This window comes from Neltuma alba, unplaced genomic scaffold (assembly GCF_004799145.2).
Source record: "Neltuma alba isolate B1F8T4 unplaced genomic scaffold, ASM479914v2 tig00002391_pilon, whole genome shotgun sequence".
In the NCBI taxonomy this organism is placed as follows: domain Eukaryota; kingdom Viridiplantae; phylum Streptophyta; class Magnoliopsida; order Fabales; family Fabaceae; genus Neltuma; species Neltuma alba.
This window is the reverse complement of record NW_021632845.1, coordinates 1-19,751: the sequence shown is the minus strand read 5'-3', so window position 1 is coordinate 19,751 and position 19,751 is coordinate 1. Positions and strand designations below refer to the sequence as shown.

The window sequence follows — 19,751 nt, the reverse complement described above, 5'->3', positions numbered from 1 at the left end:
AGTTAATTAGCTCTTACATTAATTGGAAGTAGTATTAAATAAAACCAAAATTGGTGAGCCACTTGTAAGTACCTCTGAAATTCCAAAATTGGTGTGAATACTAACAAGAGTTGGTCCGATTGGTAAGAAATCGACTAATGACTCGTAAAGTCGAAGGTTTTAATCCCGCTGCTGATATGAGGATCTTGTTAATAAGTGATATCTAAATATCTTTGAGCCTAGAGGCATATCCTGATCCTAATGAGTCTCTGGATTCAACCCAGCTAGACTTTTTTTTCCTGGAACAAATAAAAAAAAGGTAAAACCAAAATTTTCTTCATTAAAAAAAGATGGAACCAAATTTTTTTTTTTTGGGGTCAAAACACGAAACCAAGCTGCGACCACCAAATGCGCCAACTCATCATCGAATAGAAACCATGTGAGGGGTTATCCCAATCCAAATCCTAAACGTTGATTATTTTATTATTTTCTTTACGTTATAGTCTTCTCGTATTGATCGTTGTTTCCTCAACAGAATGGATAAAAACGGAAGCACACTTTTCTCATAGAAAATATTATGATGATTACCAATATTATAAATAATTAACAATTATTAATGTTTTCATGTTTAATTTTAACATCGCCTATGAGTATGACTGAAAATTTTTAACTGTGTCAAGCCGCATCCGCCCAACTGGGTACGCCACTACCAGGTGACACAGTTCCACGTAATGAATGCGAGGCTGGGGGATCAGAGAAGAAGAACCCATTCGGGCCCAAAAGGAAAAAGTAAAATGACGAAGAAGGACCTAACAAAACTGCAAATTACTACTCGGTACACCCCAGTGCACAATAATGTTACCTAGTTTGTCCTACTAGGGTACGCCACCAAGGGGTTCTAATCAGCGGCCTCAGTTCTATCTTGCGCGTGTCGTGGATTCTAATTGTGTTGGCCCATCAGGCAAGGGGAAGCACCAAACCATCGTGCCCCAACTAGACAGCAGAAGAAAAGCGAGATAATTAAGAAAAAAGGATATGAAAAATAAAAATTCTTAAAATCATTTGATATCCCCCCGTCTTTCGTTCATCGATATAGAGAGGAGAGACACCAAAAGAACCAGAAGGGAGAACCATGGTTTCAACGAGACGTAGTGGATCTCTCTCTGGCAACAATTCCAAAAGATCTTCTTCTTCGGATGATAACCCTCCCTCACCGAAGCGTCAAAAGGTCTCTTAGAATCAATTGGGATAGGAATGCTTCACTTTTGAGTCTGTTTCCAACGTTTTCGAATGTTGAAGCGTCAAAGATTTCTTTTTCTTCTCCTTTTTCAACGACTTTTCGAGATTTGGGTTTACGGGTGTGTTGGATTTTTAGGTTGAAAATGGAGGTCCGTCGGAGAAACCGAAGCCAGCAGCGGAGAATTCTAAAGAAGTAAGTACCCCTGAGCCGGCGGCTGATCCTGGAGAATGCGATGCTCAGATCGCTGGAGATGGCACTGGTGATGGTCCGACTTCTGGCAAGAGTGATGCTGCAGCGGCTGTCGCCGTGGCGCTGCCGATCGGTGATGGTACATTTTTAGCAGTTTGAAATTTAATTCGCTATTATCGTATCACTTACTTGACTTCGGTGATAAGCTTCATATGTTTTTATTTCAACGCTTAATTCCTTTTACCTTCAAGGGTCTTCGCCGACTTTGATGGTTGATAAGCCGAGGGGTTCTTTGTCTTCGTGGAATATATATCAGAAGCAAAGTCCAAGTTCTGAGACCCCGGCGCCTTGGTGCAGGCTCCTGTCGCAGTCTGCCCTGGTAATTCATGTTCATTGAAGTGAAGTGAATGGAAAAGAGAAATATGATTAGGCAGTAATTTGTTTAGTTAGCCGCCTTTTTCTTTTCACCGTGCAAAATGATTGTGGTAGTTAACATGTTTGAGTGTTCACTCATGTGGCACAGCGACTTTATCAGTTATTTTTTTTAAAAAAGAAAATTGAAATATATATATGCTGCAGAACCAAAATGTTCCCATTGGCACACCCAACTTCACTATTGGTTCCAGTAGAAATTGCAACTTTCCATTGAAGGATCAGACTATAAGTGGGAATCTATGCAAGATTAAGCATACCCAGGTAAATTTTAAAATTTTTGAACACTTAAATGATGTGAATTCTTAGGATATGAATTTAATTTCAGTTGCTGTTTCTGAAACTATTCAGCGTGAGGGATGTGCTGTAGCCGTGCTAGAGAGTACGGGTAGCAAAGGATCTGTGCTAGTTAATGGGACACAAGTCAAGAAGAACAGCAGCTGTGTTCTTAACTCGGGCGATGAAGTGGTCTTTGGTTTGCTCGGAAATCATTCTTATGTATCCTTTTATCTTTTTGCCATTCTTTTGTCTCTCCTTTTTCTCCTTTAGATCAATAGAGTCTGTTGTTCTACTTCCCCATTATTTCCTTGTGCGCAAGTTGATTTAGTATGTTTGCATGAGTGGTCTCCTTGAATTATCTTGGCTTAGATCTTTCAGCAGCTAAATGCTGACGTTGCAGTTAAGGGTGCAGAAATTCAGGGTGGTGCAGGGAAATTTCTGCAGCTTGAAAGGAGAACTGGAGACCCCTCAGCTGTGGCTGGGGCTTCCATTTTGGCTTCTCTTTCTAGCTTCAGACAAGATCACCCGAGATGGAAATCTCCGTCTCAGAATACCAATAAAGCTCATCAGGGCACTGATGTATCTGCTCATTCTGCTCATCATGATAATACAGAAACTGAGCTTGATGGTCCGGAAGGCAACTCAGCCCCAAATATCGAGAGTGATAAAGCAGCTGACGTTGGAGCAAGTGACAAGAATCATCCAATGGAATGCGATCCAGATGCTAGCATGGAGGCAGGCAATGTAAAAATTTCTGGGATGACTGATTTCCTAAGGCCTTTCTTCAGGATCTTAGCTCGATCTAGTTGTAAACTGAAATTGAGCAAAAGTATCTTTAAACAGGTATTGGAAGAAAGAAATGGGACGAGGGATATGCTGGCAGCATCAACCTCGGGTATGTCTGTGCGCTGCGCGGTGTTTAAAGAAGATGTTCATGCTGCAATATTGGATGGAAAAGACATGAAAGTGTCATTTGACAACTTCCCATATTATTTGAGGTATAATTTTTTCTTTTATGTTTTATACTATTTGCAATGCCTTTTTTAGAGATTATATAATTGTGTAAATGAAACATGGCTGTCATTTTGAAATATGAATTGAGGTTTCTGGATTTATTTCCATTTATTTTTGAAATATAACGGGCACTATTCTTCACGAGTTTGACTCGGCTGACTGCATATAGTGTGTTGCAGTTATTCTTATAGCTTCTTCTAAGGGTGGATTACTGATTTAGAGCTTCACTCTTAATTTTTTTTTTTGGGGGCAGCGAGAACACAAAAAATGTCTTGGTTGCAGCTTGTTTTATTCACCTGAAGCACAAGGAACATGCAAAATACACAACAGATCTTACAACCATCAACCCGCGTATTTTACTTTCTGGACCTGCAGGTGTGCGGCTTTTGAATTGCTTCTCTTCACCAATCTCCTTTTTCTCTTTGTCACAGGTTTCTGTCATTGTGACAAGTGGCTCCAATTTTGAGAGAAACCGTGAATTTTTATGATTTGCAGGGTCAGAAATATATCAGGAGATGCTGGCAAAAGCACTTGCTAATTACTTTGGAGCTAAGTTGCTCATATTTGATAGCCATTTGCTTTTGGGTGTAAGATGAAGTTTCCTTCTTGGTCTGATATAGGGACTAGGCCATGCATACTGTTTTTGTATTCCTGTTGTGTTATTGAAATATAGTAAAAATTGTTATAATGAATTTTCAATTTATGTGTGAATATATATTTTAAATTTTGTGTCTTGAAAGAGTTATTAAAGTGCTAATTGGTAGATTTATGAATGAAAATAGGGTTTATCATCCAAGGAAGCAGAGCTACTCAAAGATGGATTTCTTGTTGAAAAAACCTGCAGCTGCGCCAAGCAAAGTTCCACAGCCGCTGACTTGGCTAGGAACTTGGACCCATCAACTAGTGAAACAGATACGCCTAGCCCTTCAAATGCACCTACTTCATATGGCCTTGAACCTCAACCCAAAACTGAGACTGACGCCACTCTTTCCACTTCTGGGGCAACTAAAAATTGTTTGTTTAAACTAGGTAGATGTTCAATTTTTCAGCCATCATTATGAAGCTTTGGTTTCATTACTTTGGCATTCTTCATTCTCCATGTATAATCATGCAGGTGACAGGGTGAAATATAGCTGTTCATCTTCTGTTGGTTTGTATCAGACATCTTCAAGGTGCAAATTTGTAATAAAATTTTAAGTGTTAATATCTTGTTTCTCATTCGCACAAATGTGTCTGTTTTGCATTTGTTGTGTAAGCTATAGAAGAGATGTTTATGTTGTCATACATGCTGCACAACCTTTTAGACTTGACATAGCAGTACTGTGAATGAAAACTGGGAACGTTATTCGTCAAAATAGGCTGGCTGTAGCAAAGTCCTAAATTATCATGGTTTATTATATATGCATTGGGTTCTTTCCCCTAAATAGTCAACAGTATAGTTTATGATTGATTCTGGTTAGAATACTGCTTACTAGAAAGGGACTATTTCTCTTTTCTTTTCTTTTTTTTTGGGGGGGGGGTGTGGAAGATAAGTGCTACTTAAGGTGACTGCATTTCTGTAGTGGCTAAATAACTAATTTTAATTTACTTTAAGCTGTGTTATAGATGTCTGCAACCTAATTATTGGTGTAGTTATAAGTACTGTAGGAGATTGAGATGATTTATTGCTAGGAAGAAAACATTTCAATTTATGTTGATTTGTATAGGTTGTTATTACTGCTTTATTGGGACCTTCTGTGTGAGAAACAGTCTAAGGGCCCGTGATAAATAAATGTGGAGAATGCTTTGATTCTTATTTAGATGATATTCCATTTTAAATTTTAAAGTATTAGTAAATGAAATGGCCTATTGGTTCTAATAGAGAACATTGTCGGGAGACTCGACTTCAAGATCTCTTTATGCAGTTCATCCCTCTTCATAATTTATCTCTTGTATTGTTCTTATATATACGCACCCCTTCCTTCTTGATTGAAGTTTAAAGTTTTCCTTTTTTTTTTTTTCTTTTGGTGATGCTTTGCAATATCCTGTGTGCAATGTAGGGGCCCATCTAATGGAAGTCGGGGGAAGGTTGTCTTATGTTTTGATGAGAATCCTTCGTCAAAAATTGGTGTAAGATTTGACAAGCCCATACCTGAAGGAGTTGATCTTGGAGGTGCCTGTGAGGCAGGTCAAGGATTTTTCTGCAATGGTATTATTCAAGATACATGCTCAGATTTTCTGTAGTCTTCTATCGAAGTGTATCTTCTGCTTGGATAATAAATATCTCTTGCTCTTCCTAGTTAATGACCTTCGATTGGAGAACAGTGGTGTGGACGAGTTGGACAAATTACTTATCAATACTTTATTTGAGGTATCCTTTCTTTCCGTTCTATTGTCTTAAAAAAATATTTGTTACCATTTTGTGCTCCAATTTTACTCCGGATTTTCTGTCTTTTCTTTGGTTTTAGGTTGTTTATAGTGAGAGCAGAACTGCACCTTTCATTTTGTTCATGAAAGATGCTGAGAAGTCTATTGTAGGAAATGGAGATCCATTTTCATTTAAGAGTAGGCTTGAAAAGCTTCCAGACAATGTGGTTGTTATAGGTTCGCATACTCACACTGACAGTCGCAAAGAGAAGGTAAGATTGTTTTGATTTTCTTGAAAACTATTTTATGATCCTGAATTGGAATGCATTTTGGGTCTCTGGAAATTGAGTGATCAGACTAATGCTTAGCTTTTCTGGACAATGATTACGAGTTCATAATAGCTAACTGCTAGATAATCTTGGTAAAGTTTGATGTATATCATCTAATTCTAATGAAATCTTGTTGAAAGTATGAAGTTTTAGTTTCTAAATACCTGTACTTTGCATGTTTATGGGTTTGACATGTCTGTTTTTGTTTAATATGAATTGAGAAACTGGCAAGGAAGGTGTATGATAATTGACGTAGGATACAAAAGTACAGATCGAGTACCCTGTATTTGCATACATGTAATTATTTCATTGGCTATGTTTCCTATTGACTTCTTGAACTTTTCAATTATTTTTCCTACCAGTCACATCCAGGGGGTTTGCTTTTTACAAAATTCGGCAGCAATCAGACTGCCCTTCTGGACTTGGCTTTCCCGGTAATGACTCTGTCTCCTATTGAATTTATTGCCTCTTCATCGGAGAGAGAGAAACGGGATTTTCCTGTACATCTGTGTCTTTGTCTTGTATGATGTTTATTCTACAGGATATCTCACCTATAGCTGCACCATATTTTTTGTTTTATTTTTATTTTTATTTTGTAACGGTCTCTTTTATTATTTCAGGATAGCTTTGGAAGATTGCATGAGAGGGGGAAGGAAGTCCCAAAGCCGAACAAAACTTTGACTAAGCTTTTCCCTAATAAAGTTACAATTCACATGCCACAGGTTTGTACACTAGATTGCACATAATCAGTTACGCTCTCTTCGTATCATACATTGTTGATAACCTTTTTCCGGTCATAGGAAGAGGCACTTCTAGCATCTTGGAAGCAGCTTCTGGATCGAGATGCCGAGACTCTAAAAATCAAAGCAAATTTGCATCACCTGCGAACAGTGAGTTCCTAATATGCGCCTGTTTGACTTTCGAACAATTGTTTCTATCAGGATCTTAGGGGTTGCCCCATGATGCTCTGGAATTTAAGTTATTTGTAATAAACTTTTCATTATTTATGAGCCTCCAAAGTAAGCATGGAGCAAGAAGATATGTAGACAGCCAAAAGGAGGAAGAACCTATGAATTTGATGTCTAGACTAAGTGATATGTGGATCTGTTCTTTGGTCATAGGCCTAATGTGCTTTGCATGCTTTGGTAACTGTACACTTGGTAGCTGTTATTGACGTGAGGCATGAGATTAAATCTTTATTCGCCAGATTTTCCTTTGACATTTGAGTGTCGCAATCAGTCAGCAGTTGACCATCTTATATTTTTGCAGACGCCAGTCTTCTAGTTTAACTAGCAACAATGATTGAAGCAGGCTTTTAGGAATGAACATATGTCGTGTTTATTGGGTCGAGGGAATTCAATGATAATTCTGTAATCTTATTCACCATCAAACTTGTGAAAAGTGAAGGAAGAAAGAGTTTTGACTGACTTAAAATGGGGAAAATTACAGCTGTTTGCAAACAATTATTGAATGCTGCCACCTACCATCTGCTAACTATTTAATATTTACAGATAAATCTAACCTGAATAAATAATATTAACACTCCCCATGTAGCAATGTAGTTCTTTACAGCTATTTTGTGAGTCCAAGTAAATTTTGGTTTCGCTTCAGGCAACTAGGATACATTACATATTAGTGATTATTAATGAAAGATAGTATGCCTTGAATATGTACTGGGTGCCATGAGGGGGTAGTTTCTTTTGTTCTATCAATTGCATTTGGGTAATTGCCTCTTGTCCTGCTACTTGTTTCTTCTCCCCATGCAATCTTTTTTTTTTTTTTAATAAATTATTGCTTTATTTTTCATATGTAAAAAACAATGGGGAAATGGAGCTTGTTAAGCACATTTTTCAGTTGTGTTTTGGGAGAAAATGGGTATTGCCCTCTCCCTGTTCTGATCATAGATGAATTAAAGAGGGGGATTGGCTGTCTCTGTTATTATTCCTACTCCTATTTCATTGCATTATTCTTATGGCAAAATAATTTTTATGAATGCAATTTTAATTTACAATTTTAGTCAATAACATAAGTCATCTTCTCTCCATTTGCTTTCCTCTTATTTTCTTCCTTTGTCTTGTCTTCTCATGCAAGTAAAGGGTCAGACTCCGCAAGTTACTAAATTTTGATGTTTTGATTTGTGTTAAACTGGATGGCGTGGCCTAAACGTTTACTGTTCTGGTTATTGTGTTCTTAACTTGTACAGTTTATCAAACTTTTGTAGGTTTTGAGTCGTTGTGGGATGGAATGTGAAGGACTTGAGACTCTGTGCATTAAAGACCAGGCGCTTACAAATGAAAGTATGTTATGCTAATAAGTATATGAAAGCTTTAGGATTTGCATTTCAAATTTCTCTTCTATATCATGTTAGCTATATTTCAGATGCAGAGAAGATCGTTGGTTGGGCTTTAAGCCACCATCTCATGCAGAACTCTGAAGCCGATCCTAATTCAAAGCTTGTATTGTCCTGTGAAAGGTAATTGTTAGCCTGCAACAGTTGTGTAAAATAGTACATTTACTGTGCTGTAACTTTATAATCATGTTGCCATTTTGCCATGCTACCAGCATCCAGCATGGAATTGGGATCTTGCAGGCCATTCAAAATGAGTCCAAGAGCTTGAAGAAGTCTCTGAAGGTGATTGTTAGGCACTTGTACTAGATTATACAATAGATTTTCTGTCATGGAAATTTAACTGCTGTGTTTATTCAAAGGCTGCTGTCTTAATGATTTTACTCATTGTGTTGGCTGAATCTAGGATGTTGTAACAGAAAATGAGTTTGAAAAGAGGCTGTTGGCTGATGTAATTCCTCCTAGTGACATTGGTGTTACTTTTGATGATATCGGAGCTCTTGAAAATGTCAAGGATACACTGAAAGAATTGGTCATGCTTCCTTTGCAAAGGCCAGAGCTTTTCTGCAAGGGGCAATTAACCAAGGTTCACGATACAAACTGAAGTGCACTGTGTTGTTTATCTTGCTTTCTGCTCGTCATGTTTGCTGACTGTCTGCAAGTTATATTGTTATTGTTTTCTATATGCTTTCTCCTAATTTCTTGTTGTTCAATGGCTATCCATAGAAATTCCGGCAAAATGACTTTACACATCATTGCCTGATATTTACTTACTATCAGTCCTAAAAAATTATCTGACGAATTTAAAATGTGTTGCCTCATTGAATCCATTTCATTATGTGGAATTTGTTTTTGCTAGAAGATTTGTATATCTTTTGAAGCTTTTGATTGACTCCTATCATTTGGTGTCCTCAGCCCAAAAGAAAGGGATGGGATTGCAAAGACGAATTACCTTACCTTTTCTTTTCAAACATGTAGAGTGACCTACTTTTTGAAGCCGTTGTATGTGATGCTGACCTCTGTACAATATCTGCAACTGCTTTATTGTGTAAATCCTCCCATAAAATCTTGTTAGAAACATCTGATGATGGTGGTCCAGAATCATGGCAGTTATTTTTCTTCTCTGGAATCACCTTTTTCCCCCCCTTATAATTATAGGATTAGCAAAGGGATTGTGATAGAGCCCTGCTAACAGTGAATGGAAAATACGGCGAGAGAAGACAGTAGAAGATATAAATGAGGGAAATCCTTGGGTTTTGCTATTGAAGTTTCAAAATGCCAAATCAGTGTTACAGAAGATTTCACTGATTCTGACTAAAACCCTATTCCCCTGGTACGACCAGAATGAAAAACAATCAGAACAATACAGCACGCATCCATTGACCATTGGCATGGGAGAGGCTAGACTCTCCTCACCACGCTTACTATCAAAATACGTCCCAAAACTCCCTCTGGAAGTCCCAAAGCAACTATATATTCAGAAGTAATATTCATTACTCCCTAAGACTGCCCTAGCCTTTTCCATATAGTCAGGATCCTCAGAGGATAATTCCTAGGACCAGCAGAATTATTCCCTTCTACTCCGTGTCTCTTCCTTGATTTCCTCTTATATGTCTCAATAAAACCATCAGCTCTGATATTATTTTTGGAATTATGCTTGAAAGCAATTTTTGGTGTCACCTAACAGGTTATTTGTCAAAATTTTGTGTACAGCCTTGCAAGGGTATCTTATTGTTTGGGCCCCCAGGAACAGGAAAGACAATGCTTGCAAAGGCCGTTGCCACTGAAGCTGGCGCTAACTTCATCAACATTTCCATGTCAAGCATTACATCTAAGGTTATTTCTGTGCTTCATTCAGTGCTTTCTGATACTTGTATTATTTTGTTGTGCTTTTTATAACTTCTTTTCTTGCCCACTTTTTGCCACAGTGGTTTGGTGAGGGTGAAAAATATGTGAAAGCTGTCTTCTCCCTGGCCAGTAAAATTGCTCCTAGTGTCATATTTGTTGACGAAGTAAGCTTTTTAGGCTGTGGCTTCTTTGGTGTTAATTCAGAGGATTCATCTTAACTGATGCCTTTTCTAGGTTGACAGCATGTTGGGCAGGAGGGAAAATCCAGGGGAGCATGAGGCCATGCGCAAGATGAAAAATGAATTCATGGTGAACTGGGATGGCTTACGTACAAAGGACACTGAGCGAATTCTTGTACTGGCAGCCACTAATAGGCCTTTTGATCTTGATGAGGCTGTCATCCGGAGGCTGCCACGAAGGTGGATATCATTTTCAACTGCATCTTTTTTCTTATTTATTGGCCTAAAGAGTTTCAGCACTTGTTAGATCTTTTGTGAACTTATGGTCTTGTGCAGATTGATGGTAAATTTGCCGGATTCTTCGAATAGAGCAAAGATATTGAAAGTTATACTAGCCAAAGAGGACTTATCTCCTGATGTTGACTTGGATGCAATTGCCAGTATGACTGACGGATATTCTGGAAGTGATCTCAAGGTTATAGGAGCTCATTTTCTGTTTGCATTATATGACAATATATGTTAATTGACAGCATTGTCACTAGTCAATATTTGAGGTGCCTTCTTGCTCTCATACTGCAGAATCTTTGCGTGACTGCTGCACATCGTCCAATTAAAGAGATATTAGAGAAGGAAAAAAAGGTAGGGTTCTATTCTATATGTTGTCTTAGCAGTGAGTGACTTTGCCAGTGACGGTTGAAGTATGTTGCATGAATCATTCTGCCACATGTACTAGCTAGTTGGACGTGTTATAAAAATGTGTTAATTGGAAGTTTGGCCACTTTTATGTGATATGTTTTATGCATGACAGGAGCGTGCTGCTGCTCTCGCAGAAGGCAGACCTCCTCCGGCATTAAGTGGCAGTGCTGATATCCGGTCTTTAAACATGGAGGATTTTAAAGATGCTCATGAACGGGTATGGCATGGAAACTTCTGTTTAAGCTTCCCTCCTCTCCCTTCCCCACCTGTCCAGCCCTTGTTCTGGACTAAAAAGAAGTAACTTTTCATGTTATTTTGGGCCAGGTATGTGCAAGTGTTTCCTCTGAATCCGTAAATATGACTGAGCTCTTACAGTGGAATGAACTATATGGCGAAGGTGGTTCGAGAAGAAAGAAAGCCCTCAGCTATTTCATGTGAGAGTTTCTCCCCTGTACAAAATTTCTCCCCCCCATTACTGCCTCCATCTCCCAAACCATGCATATCTGTGTGGGTGCCTGCTGTCGAGCCATTTCATTTGTAAAATGAATCATAGGTTCTGAAGACAATTTTTTCTTTCCAATGGCAAATGGGAAGGTGGGGTTTTTTTGGAAGGAATAGAGCCTCTCAATTTTGGCCATGCTTCTACATCTTTTGTTTTGTTCCTCATCCCCTTGCTGCCAGCACAAAGAAAGCGCATTGACATATTTTTTCCCCCCTAGAGTTATGATTATGAGCTTACTAGTAAAACGTGAAGATAAGAAGTCAGATGACCCCGTGCATATACTTATGTTGAGCACTAATATTTTCTGGAACAATAAGCATCTAGATTATGACCGTCACCTGGTATATGTACATAAATTGCATGTTAGAGCCCTCGTTAGGTGGTTTCCTAGGTCTGCAAGTTAATCAATGTTTTATTGGATTTGTGTAATGCTGATAAATCTGTCAGTGTTCGAGTTAAATCAAATGCTATTTATAGAAAATTGACATCTTTTAGTCTATTTAAAGCTTTGTTGTTGTAGCGCCTTTAAATTTGTGAAGTTTAGTTCTGCATTCTGGGAATTGTCAGAGGCGTTATGTTTTTGGGCCCTTTATCTATTTATTTATTTATTTGCATTATAGAGATGGTTGTCTGGCTATACTAGTTTTTTTCACATTCATGCGTCTAGAAAAATTTCATATCTTGCAAGTGCATGCACTCGTTGTTTCGTCCAACACCCTCCTTATCGATTTGCTTTGTTGTTTAATTTTTTGGGTAACTATTGATTTTAATTTGATGTAGGGGGTGTTTAGATGGAATCAAAATTATAATTTTAAAAGTGTTTTTACGATATATAAAGTAAATATGTGGAGGAATTTATTTTAATTTGTAGAAAAATACTTTTATCATTTTTCACTAAACCCAAACACCCTGCAATATAAATTAGATAGCCAAGTTTTTACAATAAATCGAAGTTGGTGAGGATTTAGAAGTGCATTTTGATCAGTGGTTCTTGATGTTAACTTTTTTTAATGGAATGTATCTTCCATATTAAAATCTGTTATTCGCCTCAACGTAAATTATTATTGAATGAAAATATTTATGTATAATATGGGTTACAGCATTATTTGCAAGACATTTGTACCATAAATACTGTATCCGATGAACAAATTAAAATTAATTTTATTAGATTTTCAGTAATTAGCTTTTTTTGGATAAATGATTCACTATGCTTAGTTTTTAAATAAATAATATTTCTTGCATGTTTTCTTTTTGTATTTTTCTTATCAAAAGTATATGCAACAGTTGAAACAGTTTACTATTCCGTTATTTGATTTTTGAAGACAAGGATTTCATTTGGGCAGTCCTATTTATGGGGTAGAGAGAGAAGATATTTTTTAGTCTTGTTTATAGAGTAGAAAGAAAAGATATTTTTTTTAATCTTATTTATAGGGTACTGAGAGAAATTTTTTGTATGGATATATAATTTTACTTTTCATTTATTGTTGTGTTAACTTTGTTTAGATGAAATATAATATATATTAAATAGCGATAAAATTGAAAAATTATTGAATTTTAAATGAGAGTTAATGAAGTTTAAAGTTTTTTTAGGCATGTGTGAAACATGTTAAAATTGACTTATAAATAGAACAAGAAGAGTATATAGTAGTTCTTTTTCTCATATATCTGTTCTTTCAAAACTATTCATTTGGTACTAATGGGGGTTAGTCCAAGTGGTAAACGGCTTGGTATCGCTTAAACGAAATCTTGAGTTCGAGCCTTAGCGTATGCAAAAATCCTTGTTGGGAGACTCACCCACCACAACCAGGTGCGTGACGCGGGTTGGATCCAGATATAATCGGAACAAATCACCGGTGAATTGGGTAGGCAATAACAAAAAAACTATTCATTTGGTTTCATGTGCATATCAACTTCTGCATGAGATTGTATGAAAACTGAGTTTTGGGTCCTCGCTCGTTTGGAGGGAAATGCATAATTATGTGAACGAAGGCAATATCCTTCAAGTATTTTGAAGTTGATAACGAGACAAAAAACCATCTAGGATTATGATTAGTTTTCTTGTGAAATTATTCAGAGTCACAATAAATACAAAAAGTGCACCCTTTTTAATTCTTAACTATGCAGTCTAATTATACATTAATGATACATTGATATGACCTGCATTATTAATAAGCAATGAAACTAATGACAGCATTGTGTCACAAGATGAGGGTGGTTACATGGATATAATGATGTCGTTGTGTTCCATTAACAATCATGTTTTTTTTTTACAAAAATTAAAAAAAGTTTTTGGATAGATGATAAAAAATCTCGCTTAATAATTTTATTGAGTGTTTTTTAAAGTTTTTACTTGGCCAAAGTAAGTAATGGTTTTTTGTTACATATCATGATCAACACAATTTATTCATGAGTTTATTTTGTGTAACTGCTGGTCAAAAAAGTTTTGTATAATGCATAGAATTAGAAGCTCAAAACTCATAAGTACATCCCACAAGAAAGAGGGTTAAGATATAATTTTAACAATAAAGTTTTGCACCAAAAGTATCTAGCATCATTTAGTTTTAAAGGATGCAAAAGTAGACATAATGATTCAAAACTGGGGCAAATTAACCACTCCCGTTAAGAGAACCAAATTGCCATTAGTTTTAGTTTGATGGGTTCCATTTATTGTGCACGTCATTTATGCAGTCCAATGGAAATGCTCCAGCTCTCTTTCCTTGGGTCCCACATTTTTTTTTTCTTCCTCTCTTAGTTTGACTAACTTTTCGTGCCATCTTTCCTATTCTCTCTCTCTCTGTCACGTTTTCACTTCTGCGACTTACCTGCCCAACTCCTATCTCTCTCTCTCCCAATCTTAGTGCCCGTTTTCAATTTCATCTCTCTTTTCAGTTGAAATTCTTAAATCCTCTTGCAATAAGTTCATTCCTCTCAACAACATAGCTTCACTGAAGCTTTGATTCTGAAGATAACTTTGATGAAAAAGGAGGTTGATGATGGTGGGGAAGAAGAAGAGGGAAGAGGCTGTCAGTGGTTGAGAAGATGAAGATGTTGCTGGTGGTTGAGAAGGAACAAATGTTGACAATAGTTGCAGAGATGACCGAGAAGATCCACAACAAAAATGAGGGGAAAGGTGGACAATGGTGGCAGAAATGAGGGAAGAGGACAGTGTTATGGAGGGAGGAGGTCAATTATGGTATGATAGGAGAGGGAAGAGGCCGCTGGTGGTGGAGAAGATAGGAGGTCATAGGTAGTGAAGAAGGGAGAGACACTGACGGTGGCTGCAAAGATGACAGACGATAAAAACAAGGGGGGGGGGAGGTGAATGGTGGTGGATATAGGGAAGAAGTATTGATTTTGTTTCTTGAATTTTCTGGTGTTTTGTTCTAGTGAGGGATGATGAAGAAGCATTGGTTGGCAAAAAAATCAAAGAAGGACTGATGAAGAAGAAAGAGCTCTGCGTTAATGGAGACAGATGGAGCAGTGTGGCGAAAGAGGGAGAAAAGAAGCATTTGAGCAACGTACACCAACTGGAAATGAGTGGGACCCACATTAGGGGGGGAGAGACGGACGTTTGGCGCTGTTAACAACAATGGCTAGATTGCTCTCTTTTTTAAGTCACATGTATTTTTGCACCTTTCAAAACTAAACAGTAACAGATGTTCTTGACGTAAAATTTTGTTGTTAAAATTACTGTCTATTTAGCTAGCACACATGTTCGGATATTTAAAATTAAAATTAATACAGTACCGACTTTTTTTACTCAATATAAGACTTAAGATTTAATTGATTAATTTAAGAAAATTATATATTACTGTTACATGATTTTTTTAAAATAATTATAGATATCATTAGATCATATATCGAGTAAATTGGTTTAGAGGAAAACAATAAACATAACACTTTAAAGTATTTTGTTTAACTTTCTTAATTTTTTTAAATGAGTTAATTAGTTCTTATATTAAAGACCTTAATCTCATTAAATTAGTTAATTAAGTCTTATATTAAAATTATTTAGTTTTTTTTGGGGCACAAACTAATATTTCATTCGACTATGATATTTACAACAACCAGAATAGTACTCCCGGGGTTTTTAAATATAGGAGTCTGTTGAAATGTTAATTTAATCTTAAATAATACTACTTCCGGTTTGTATATTCTACAAACGAGGTCTTATAATTAAGATCTGAGGTAGTACATATATAAGATAAATTCATTGTATCCCCATGTTTTTTCCCAAATTAATTTTAACTTATAAATTGACATATTTTATGAGATTATGTTGCAATTTTTATAATTAATTAATTAACTTAACTTATCTAATCCATTTAAATTAGTTAAATAGTTTTTATATACTACTTCTACTTTTTAATATAAAATTTAATTGATTAATTTGAATAGATTAATTATTTTAGTCAGTTATTTATAATAAATATATATTATTTTTTTAAAAATATTTTTACTAATCAAATATATTATAAAAAAATAAAATAAAATACAGTCGAATAAAGAGAAACGGTGGAAAGGACGGCGAGTATGTTGGTGGGAAGGTGCCCTGGCTGTGGCTGGTATAATTACTGCCTCTTCGTTCAGAGAGAACCCCAAACCGAGGTCCCAAGCGCTTCGCGTAGTGCTTTCTGTTGTTTTCTCGTACTTTCTCAGCAACCAAACGCTGAATAGATAAAGCGGGGGGAAATGGTGGATCAGATCCACACTCCGCCGCCCAGATCCGCCGCGGACCTCTTCTCGGATCCTCTCGATTCTCACCCATTGTGGTTCAAGCCTGCGTCGTTCTGTCCCCGGATTTCGATTCTGAATCGTACATTTCGGAGCTCCGTACTTTCGTCCCTTTCGACACTCTTCGTTCTGAGCTCCAGAATTATTGTCCTCCTCAATCACGAACTCGTCGATCTGATTAATCGTGACTATGCCGATTTCGTAAATTGAGCTCTCGTCATGTCGCAGTGTGCGAAGCCCCTGGTAGAGCAATTGAGCAATTGATCAACTCTTGTGCTGATAGCGTACTTGTCATCTCGTGCAGTAGTGTACGTGTCGATTGAATGTGCCGTCAGTGCGCGGGCGTTGATTTGTATTAATGGTGGTTTAGGAGTATTCAGTGGATATGGAGTTATTTTGGTCATGTGGAAGGCTGTTTGTGAATGAAGGATCGGATCATGAGAGCAGCATCAGCGAGGGAGACTTTGGAACTTCTTCTGGATACATTTCACGTGGTATCTAAGGTAAGTATTTTTGTCAGTGAATGAATGAGTTTTGGGCTATTTGCTGGAACTTCGTCTATAATCAGACATAACAGCGTTGTGAATCTTTAATATACAGCTTAAATGTATGGGTCGGGAATTTTGCGGCAAATTTCCACTGAGCGTCGCACAACTTTTTCTCGTTTTAAGCTGTTAATGGACCTTATGAGTTGTCTCACGCCGGTCTTACTCGAGTCACAACAACCTGAAGACATGATGTTTTCTACTCGACTTAGTTAAGTTAAATGGAATTCGAAAGACTATAAGCTAGCAAAAAGTTTCACGATACGGATATTATTTTGTGTGCCCAGAGATGCAATTCCTTCAATTCTGTAGAGAATGTTATAACCCTGATAAATCAGAGCATTTTGTTCTCAATTCTTTACTTGCATGGTTGTGGTATGAAGAGAAGATTCCTAGTTCTAATTTGGAACATTAAGTATTGAGATTGAAATAATTAATTTAAATAACATCGGTCCCGTCTCTTTAAAGCGGAAGGAGTTGCCTCAAAGAAGCTACTCAAGACCCTTTCAAGCACTAGAATCTATTCATTTTAGGATCCAGTCAAACATGTCTAGTGCACTAATATTGTTTTCATAGTATTATTATATATTTTTCTTTTTCGCTTGATTCCAGGTTGAAAAACTAATAAAGGAGCTACCTAGTGTGCCCACTGATTGGTCAAATGGAGACGTAAATTTGGCGGAGAGAAACTCCATGAGTAATGGAATTTCTGTGCAACATGTTGAGAACGGCACCAGTGTCAGAGAAACTCAAAGCATGCTGCTAGAGAGAATCGCAAGTGAGATGAACCGGCTGAAGTTCTATGTCACACATGCGAAGGTTTGTTTTAATTTCCTTCACTTTGTTGAAGGTTTAAAAATGAAAGAAGAAATTACTGAAATAACTGAGTGGAAAACTACAGATTGGAATGTAATGGAAGCTGAATATTTGTAAAGGAATTAAAAATTGGTTTGAAGACCACACAACTCTATCCATATATAATTATGTTCTCTAAGCTTATCTTAAGTATAGATAATGTCATGGAACTATACGTTTGGGGTTTCTTTTTCCCCCTCCCTAATTACTTACCTGGATGCGGTTCGTCTTTCTTGTCATTTCATCATTATGATGTGGTGTGTAAACTGCAGACCCTCATCGTTATGTACGTTTAACTTTGTTATGTTAAATGGTGGAAAAGCTTTTCAAAATTTGGTTGAGGTATGCCAAGAGTAAATGAGCCAAAATTTAGAGAGCCAGGTAGCTTATTGCCTGATATATGAAGTTAAAAACATGTTACATGTATGTGTGTATGTCTTGATCTTTATATCATGAGTTTTTAGTTTTTGAAATTGGCGACTCATTGTAGCTGTGAAAATCTAAGATCTGGACTATTTAATTGAGGGGAAAAACGGTAAAAGGATTTCTTGGTCTTGACTCTTAGACCTTTGTACATTCTGTGCTCATCTCTTTTTCTCAATTATGCCAGTACAGAACCTGCCTTTTATTGAAAATATTGGAGAAGAGGATTCAAAATGCTAGCCTGATATTGGATGCAAGCTTGGGCCATTGCTTTGTAGATGGTCTAGAGCATCGAGACGCAACTGCAATATACAATTGCTTACGAGCATATGCTGCCATTGATAACACCAAAAATGCAGAAGAAATTTTTCGAACCACTATTGGGCCCCATTGATACAGAAGATTATTCCACATGGACCTTCAGCCATGGCTGCTGAGTCATCTGCAGATGGACTTGACAGCGATTATGAGCAGATTAAGGAATGCATTGATAACAACTGTAAATTTTTATTGGAGATTTCTTCAGCTGGTACATATCTGTGTTCACTATCAATATGAACAATTAATTTACTGCATTAGCTATATATCCTTACTGCTGTATTCCTTTGTCTTTCTTGGTATTTAAAAAATTGAACTATTGAGTCGGCTGGACCATGAGTTATCTGTCTGTCTGGATTATAGAGTTGTTGAAATATGGTCGCGCACTTGTGCCATTGTTTGGAAATACATCAAGCATATTCACCTATCAAGAACACAATGCCAGTGTCTAATATAATAGCAGTATACCTAGATTGGATTAAATCCGTCTGAGGTTTTTTCTTTGGTGCAGAAAATCTGGGTTGCATGTTTTTGACTTCTTGGCCAATTCAATTCTCAAAGAGGTTCTCTCTGCAATCCAGAAGGGAAAGCCTGGTGTTTCTCCGGGAAGACCGACAGAGTTCTTGAAAAATTACAAATCAAGCCTAGATTTCTTGGCTCATCTTGAAGGTAGTTGTCAAAAGACTCAAATCTGCCTTCTTCATAACTCACTTCTTCCCCTTAAGATAAAAAAAATCGAGGCCTTCAATTTGAAAGAACTTTGTTGTGTGAATGTGTTTGTGCATCTATTGATTTCATTTTTACATGTATTAAGAGATTTTATTTACTAAATTTTGTAACTTTGGATTTCATGCAAGGCTACTGCCCGTCCAGATCTGCTGTTGCTAAATTTCGTTCTGAAGCCATTTATTCTGAGTTCATGAAGCAATGGAATATCGGTGTATTTCTCTCTGAGGTATTTTATCTGTTATAAGATGGTCATGGGTTTAAAGAACTGTTTTTTAGTGGCTGGTGACATGGAAATGATATCTGCATTTGCTTCAGGTTTCAGGAAATAGCAGGAGCTCTAGATTCTGTGCTTACAACATCCAGCCTCCTCCCTGTTCAAAATTCAGACCCTGGTGAAGCAAACTATCAAAATTTAACACTAAAACAAAGTGTCACTCTATTGGAGAGTTTGAGGTCGTGCTGGAGGGAAGACGTTTTTTGCTTTCTTGTTCTGACAAGTTCCTTCGCTTATCATTGCAACTTCTTGCTAGGTCAGTTAAACTGGAATGTTGCAAATTTCTGTTTACTCTTTACGGTATGATAACCAGATTTTCCTGAAATTTACAGATACACTAATTGGTTGTCAAGTGGGCTGATTGCTCGTAAGACTGGGAACATAAGCACCAGCCCAGGGTCTGAATGGGCTATTTCAGCTGTTGCAGATGACTTTATTTTTGTATGCATCACACCTTGACTGTAGCGTACTTATTTACTTTCTGCTGGACATT

At 37.0% G+C, this 19,751-nt stretch overlaps 1 protein-coding gene, 1 long non-coding RNA gene and 1 pseudogene across 4 annotated transcripts; all 3 read left to right on the top strand.

Moving 5' to 3' along the window:
* The first annotated feature begins 1,042 nt into the window (after positions 1-1,042).
* LOC114725039 (uncharacterized) lies at positions 1,043-11,899 on the top strand. Of its 3 annotated transcripts, none has more exons than XM_028911510.1 (28): positions 1,043-1,207; positions 1,355-1,547; positions 1,660-1,787; positions 1,988-2,104; positions 2,192-2,338; positions 2,489-2,863; positions 2,963-3,117; positions 3,387-3,508; positions 3,629-3,720; positions 3,916-4,162; positions 4,248-4,305; positions 5,173-5,321; positions 5,413-5,483; positions 5,581-5,751; positions 6,171-6,242; positions 6,429-6,530; positions 6,609-6,698; positions 8,030-8,105; positions 8,194-8,281; positions 8,371-8,440; positions 8,562-8,741; positions 9,869-9,991; positions 10,084-10,167; positions 10,238-10,422; positions 10,519-10,657; positions 10,762-10,821; positions 10,991-11,095; positions 11,203-11,899. In XM_028911510.1, the coding sequence occupies exons 1-28, from the start codon at positions 1,112-1,114 to the stop codon at positions 11,314-11,316; spliced, it is 3,609 nt and encodes a 1,202-aa protein (XP_028767343.1). In that variant the 5' UTR covers positions 1,043-1,111; the 3' UTR covers positions 11,317-11,899. The 3 variants fall into 3 exon arrangements, with proteins under 3 accessions (XP_028767343.1, XP_028767328.1, XP_028767336.1); XM_028911503.1 differs by having other exon boundaries at positions 1,044-1,207; positions 8,188-8,281; XM_028911495.1 differs by having other exon boundaries at positions 2,489-3,117; positions 8,188-8,281.
* Positions 11,900-16,072: 4,173 nt separating this feature from the next.
* LOC114725090 (uncharacterized) lies at positions 16,073-18,554 on the top strand (annotated as a pseudogene).
* A 636-nt stretch (positions 18,555-19,190) lies between these two features.
* Positions 19,191-19,727, top strand: LOC114725082 (uncharacterized). The gene is made up of 3 exons (XR_003738388.1): positions 19,191-19,210; positions 19,300-19,514; positions 19,591-19,727. It is a non-coding gene; the product is annotated as an uncharacterized LOC114725082 (long non-coding RNA).
* Positions 19,728-19,751: the final 24 nt, after the last annotated feature.

Bases quoted from the DNA above. Each gene is read 5' to 3' on its own strand.
- LOC114725039 (XM_028911495.1), top strand. From the start codon at position 1,112: ATGGTTTCAACGAGACGTAGTGGATCTCTCTCTGGCAACAATTCCAAA. The intron at 4,163-4,247 runs GTAGATGTTCAA...ATAATCATGCAG, and splicing joins AAATTGTTTGTTTAAACTAG to GTGACAGGGTGAAATATAGC. The intron at 8,441-8,561 runs GTGATTGTTAGG...GGCTGAATCTAG, and splicing joins GCTTGAAGAAGTCTCTGAAG to GATGTTGTAACAGAAAATGA.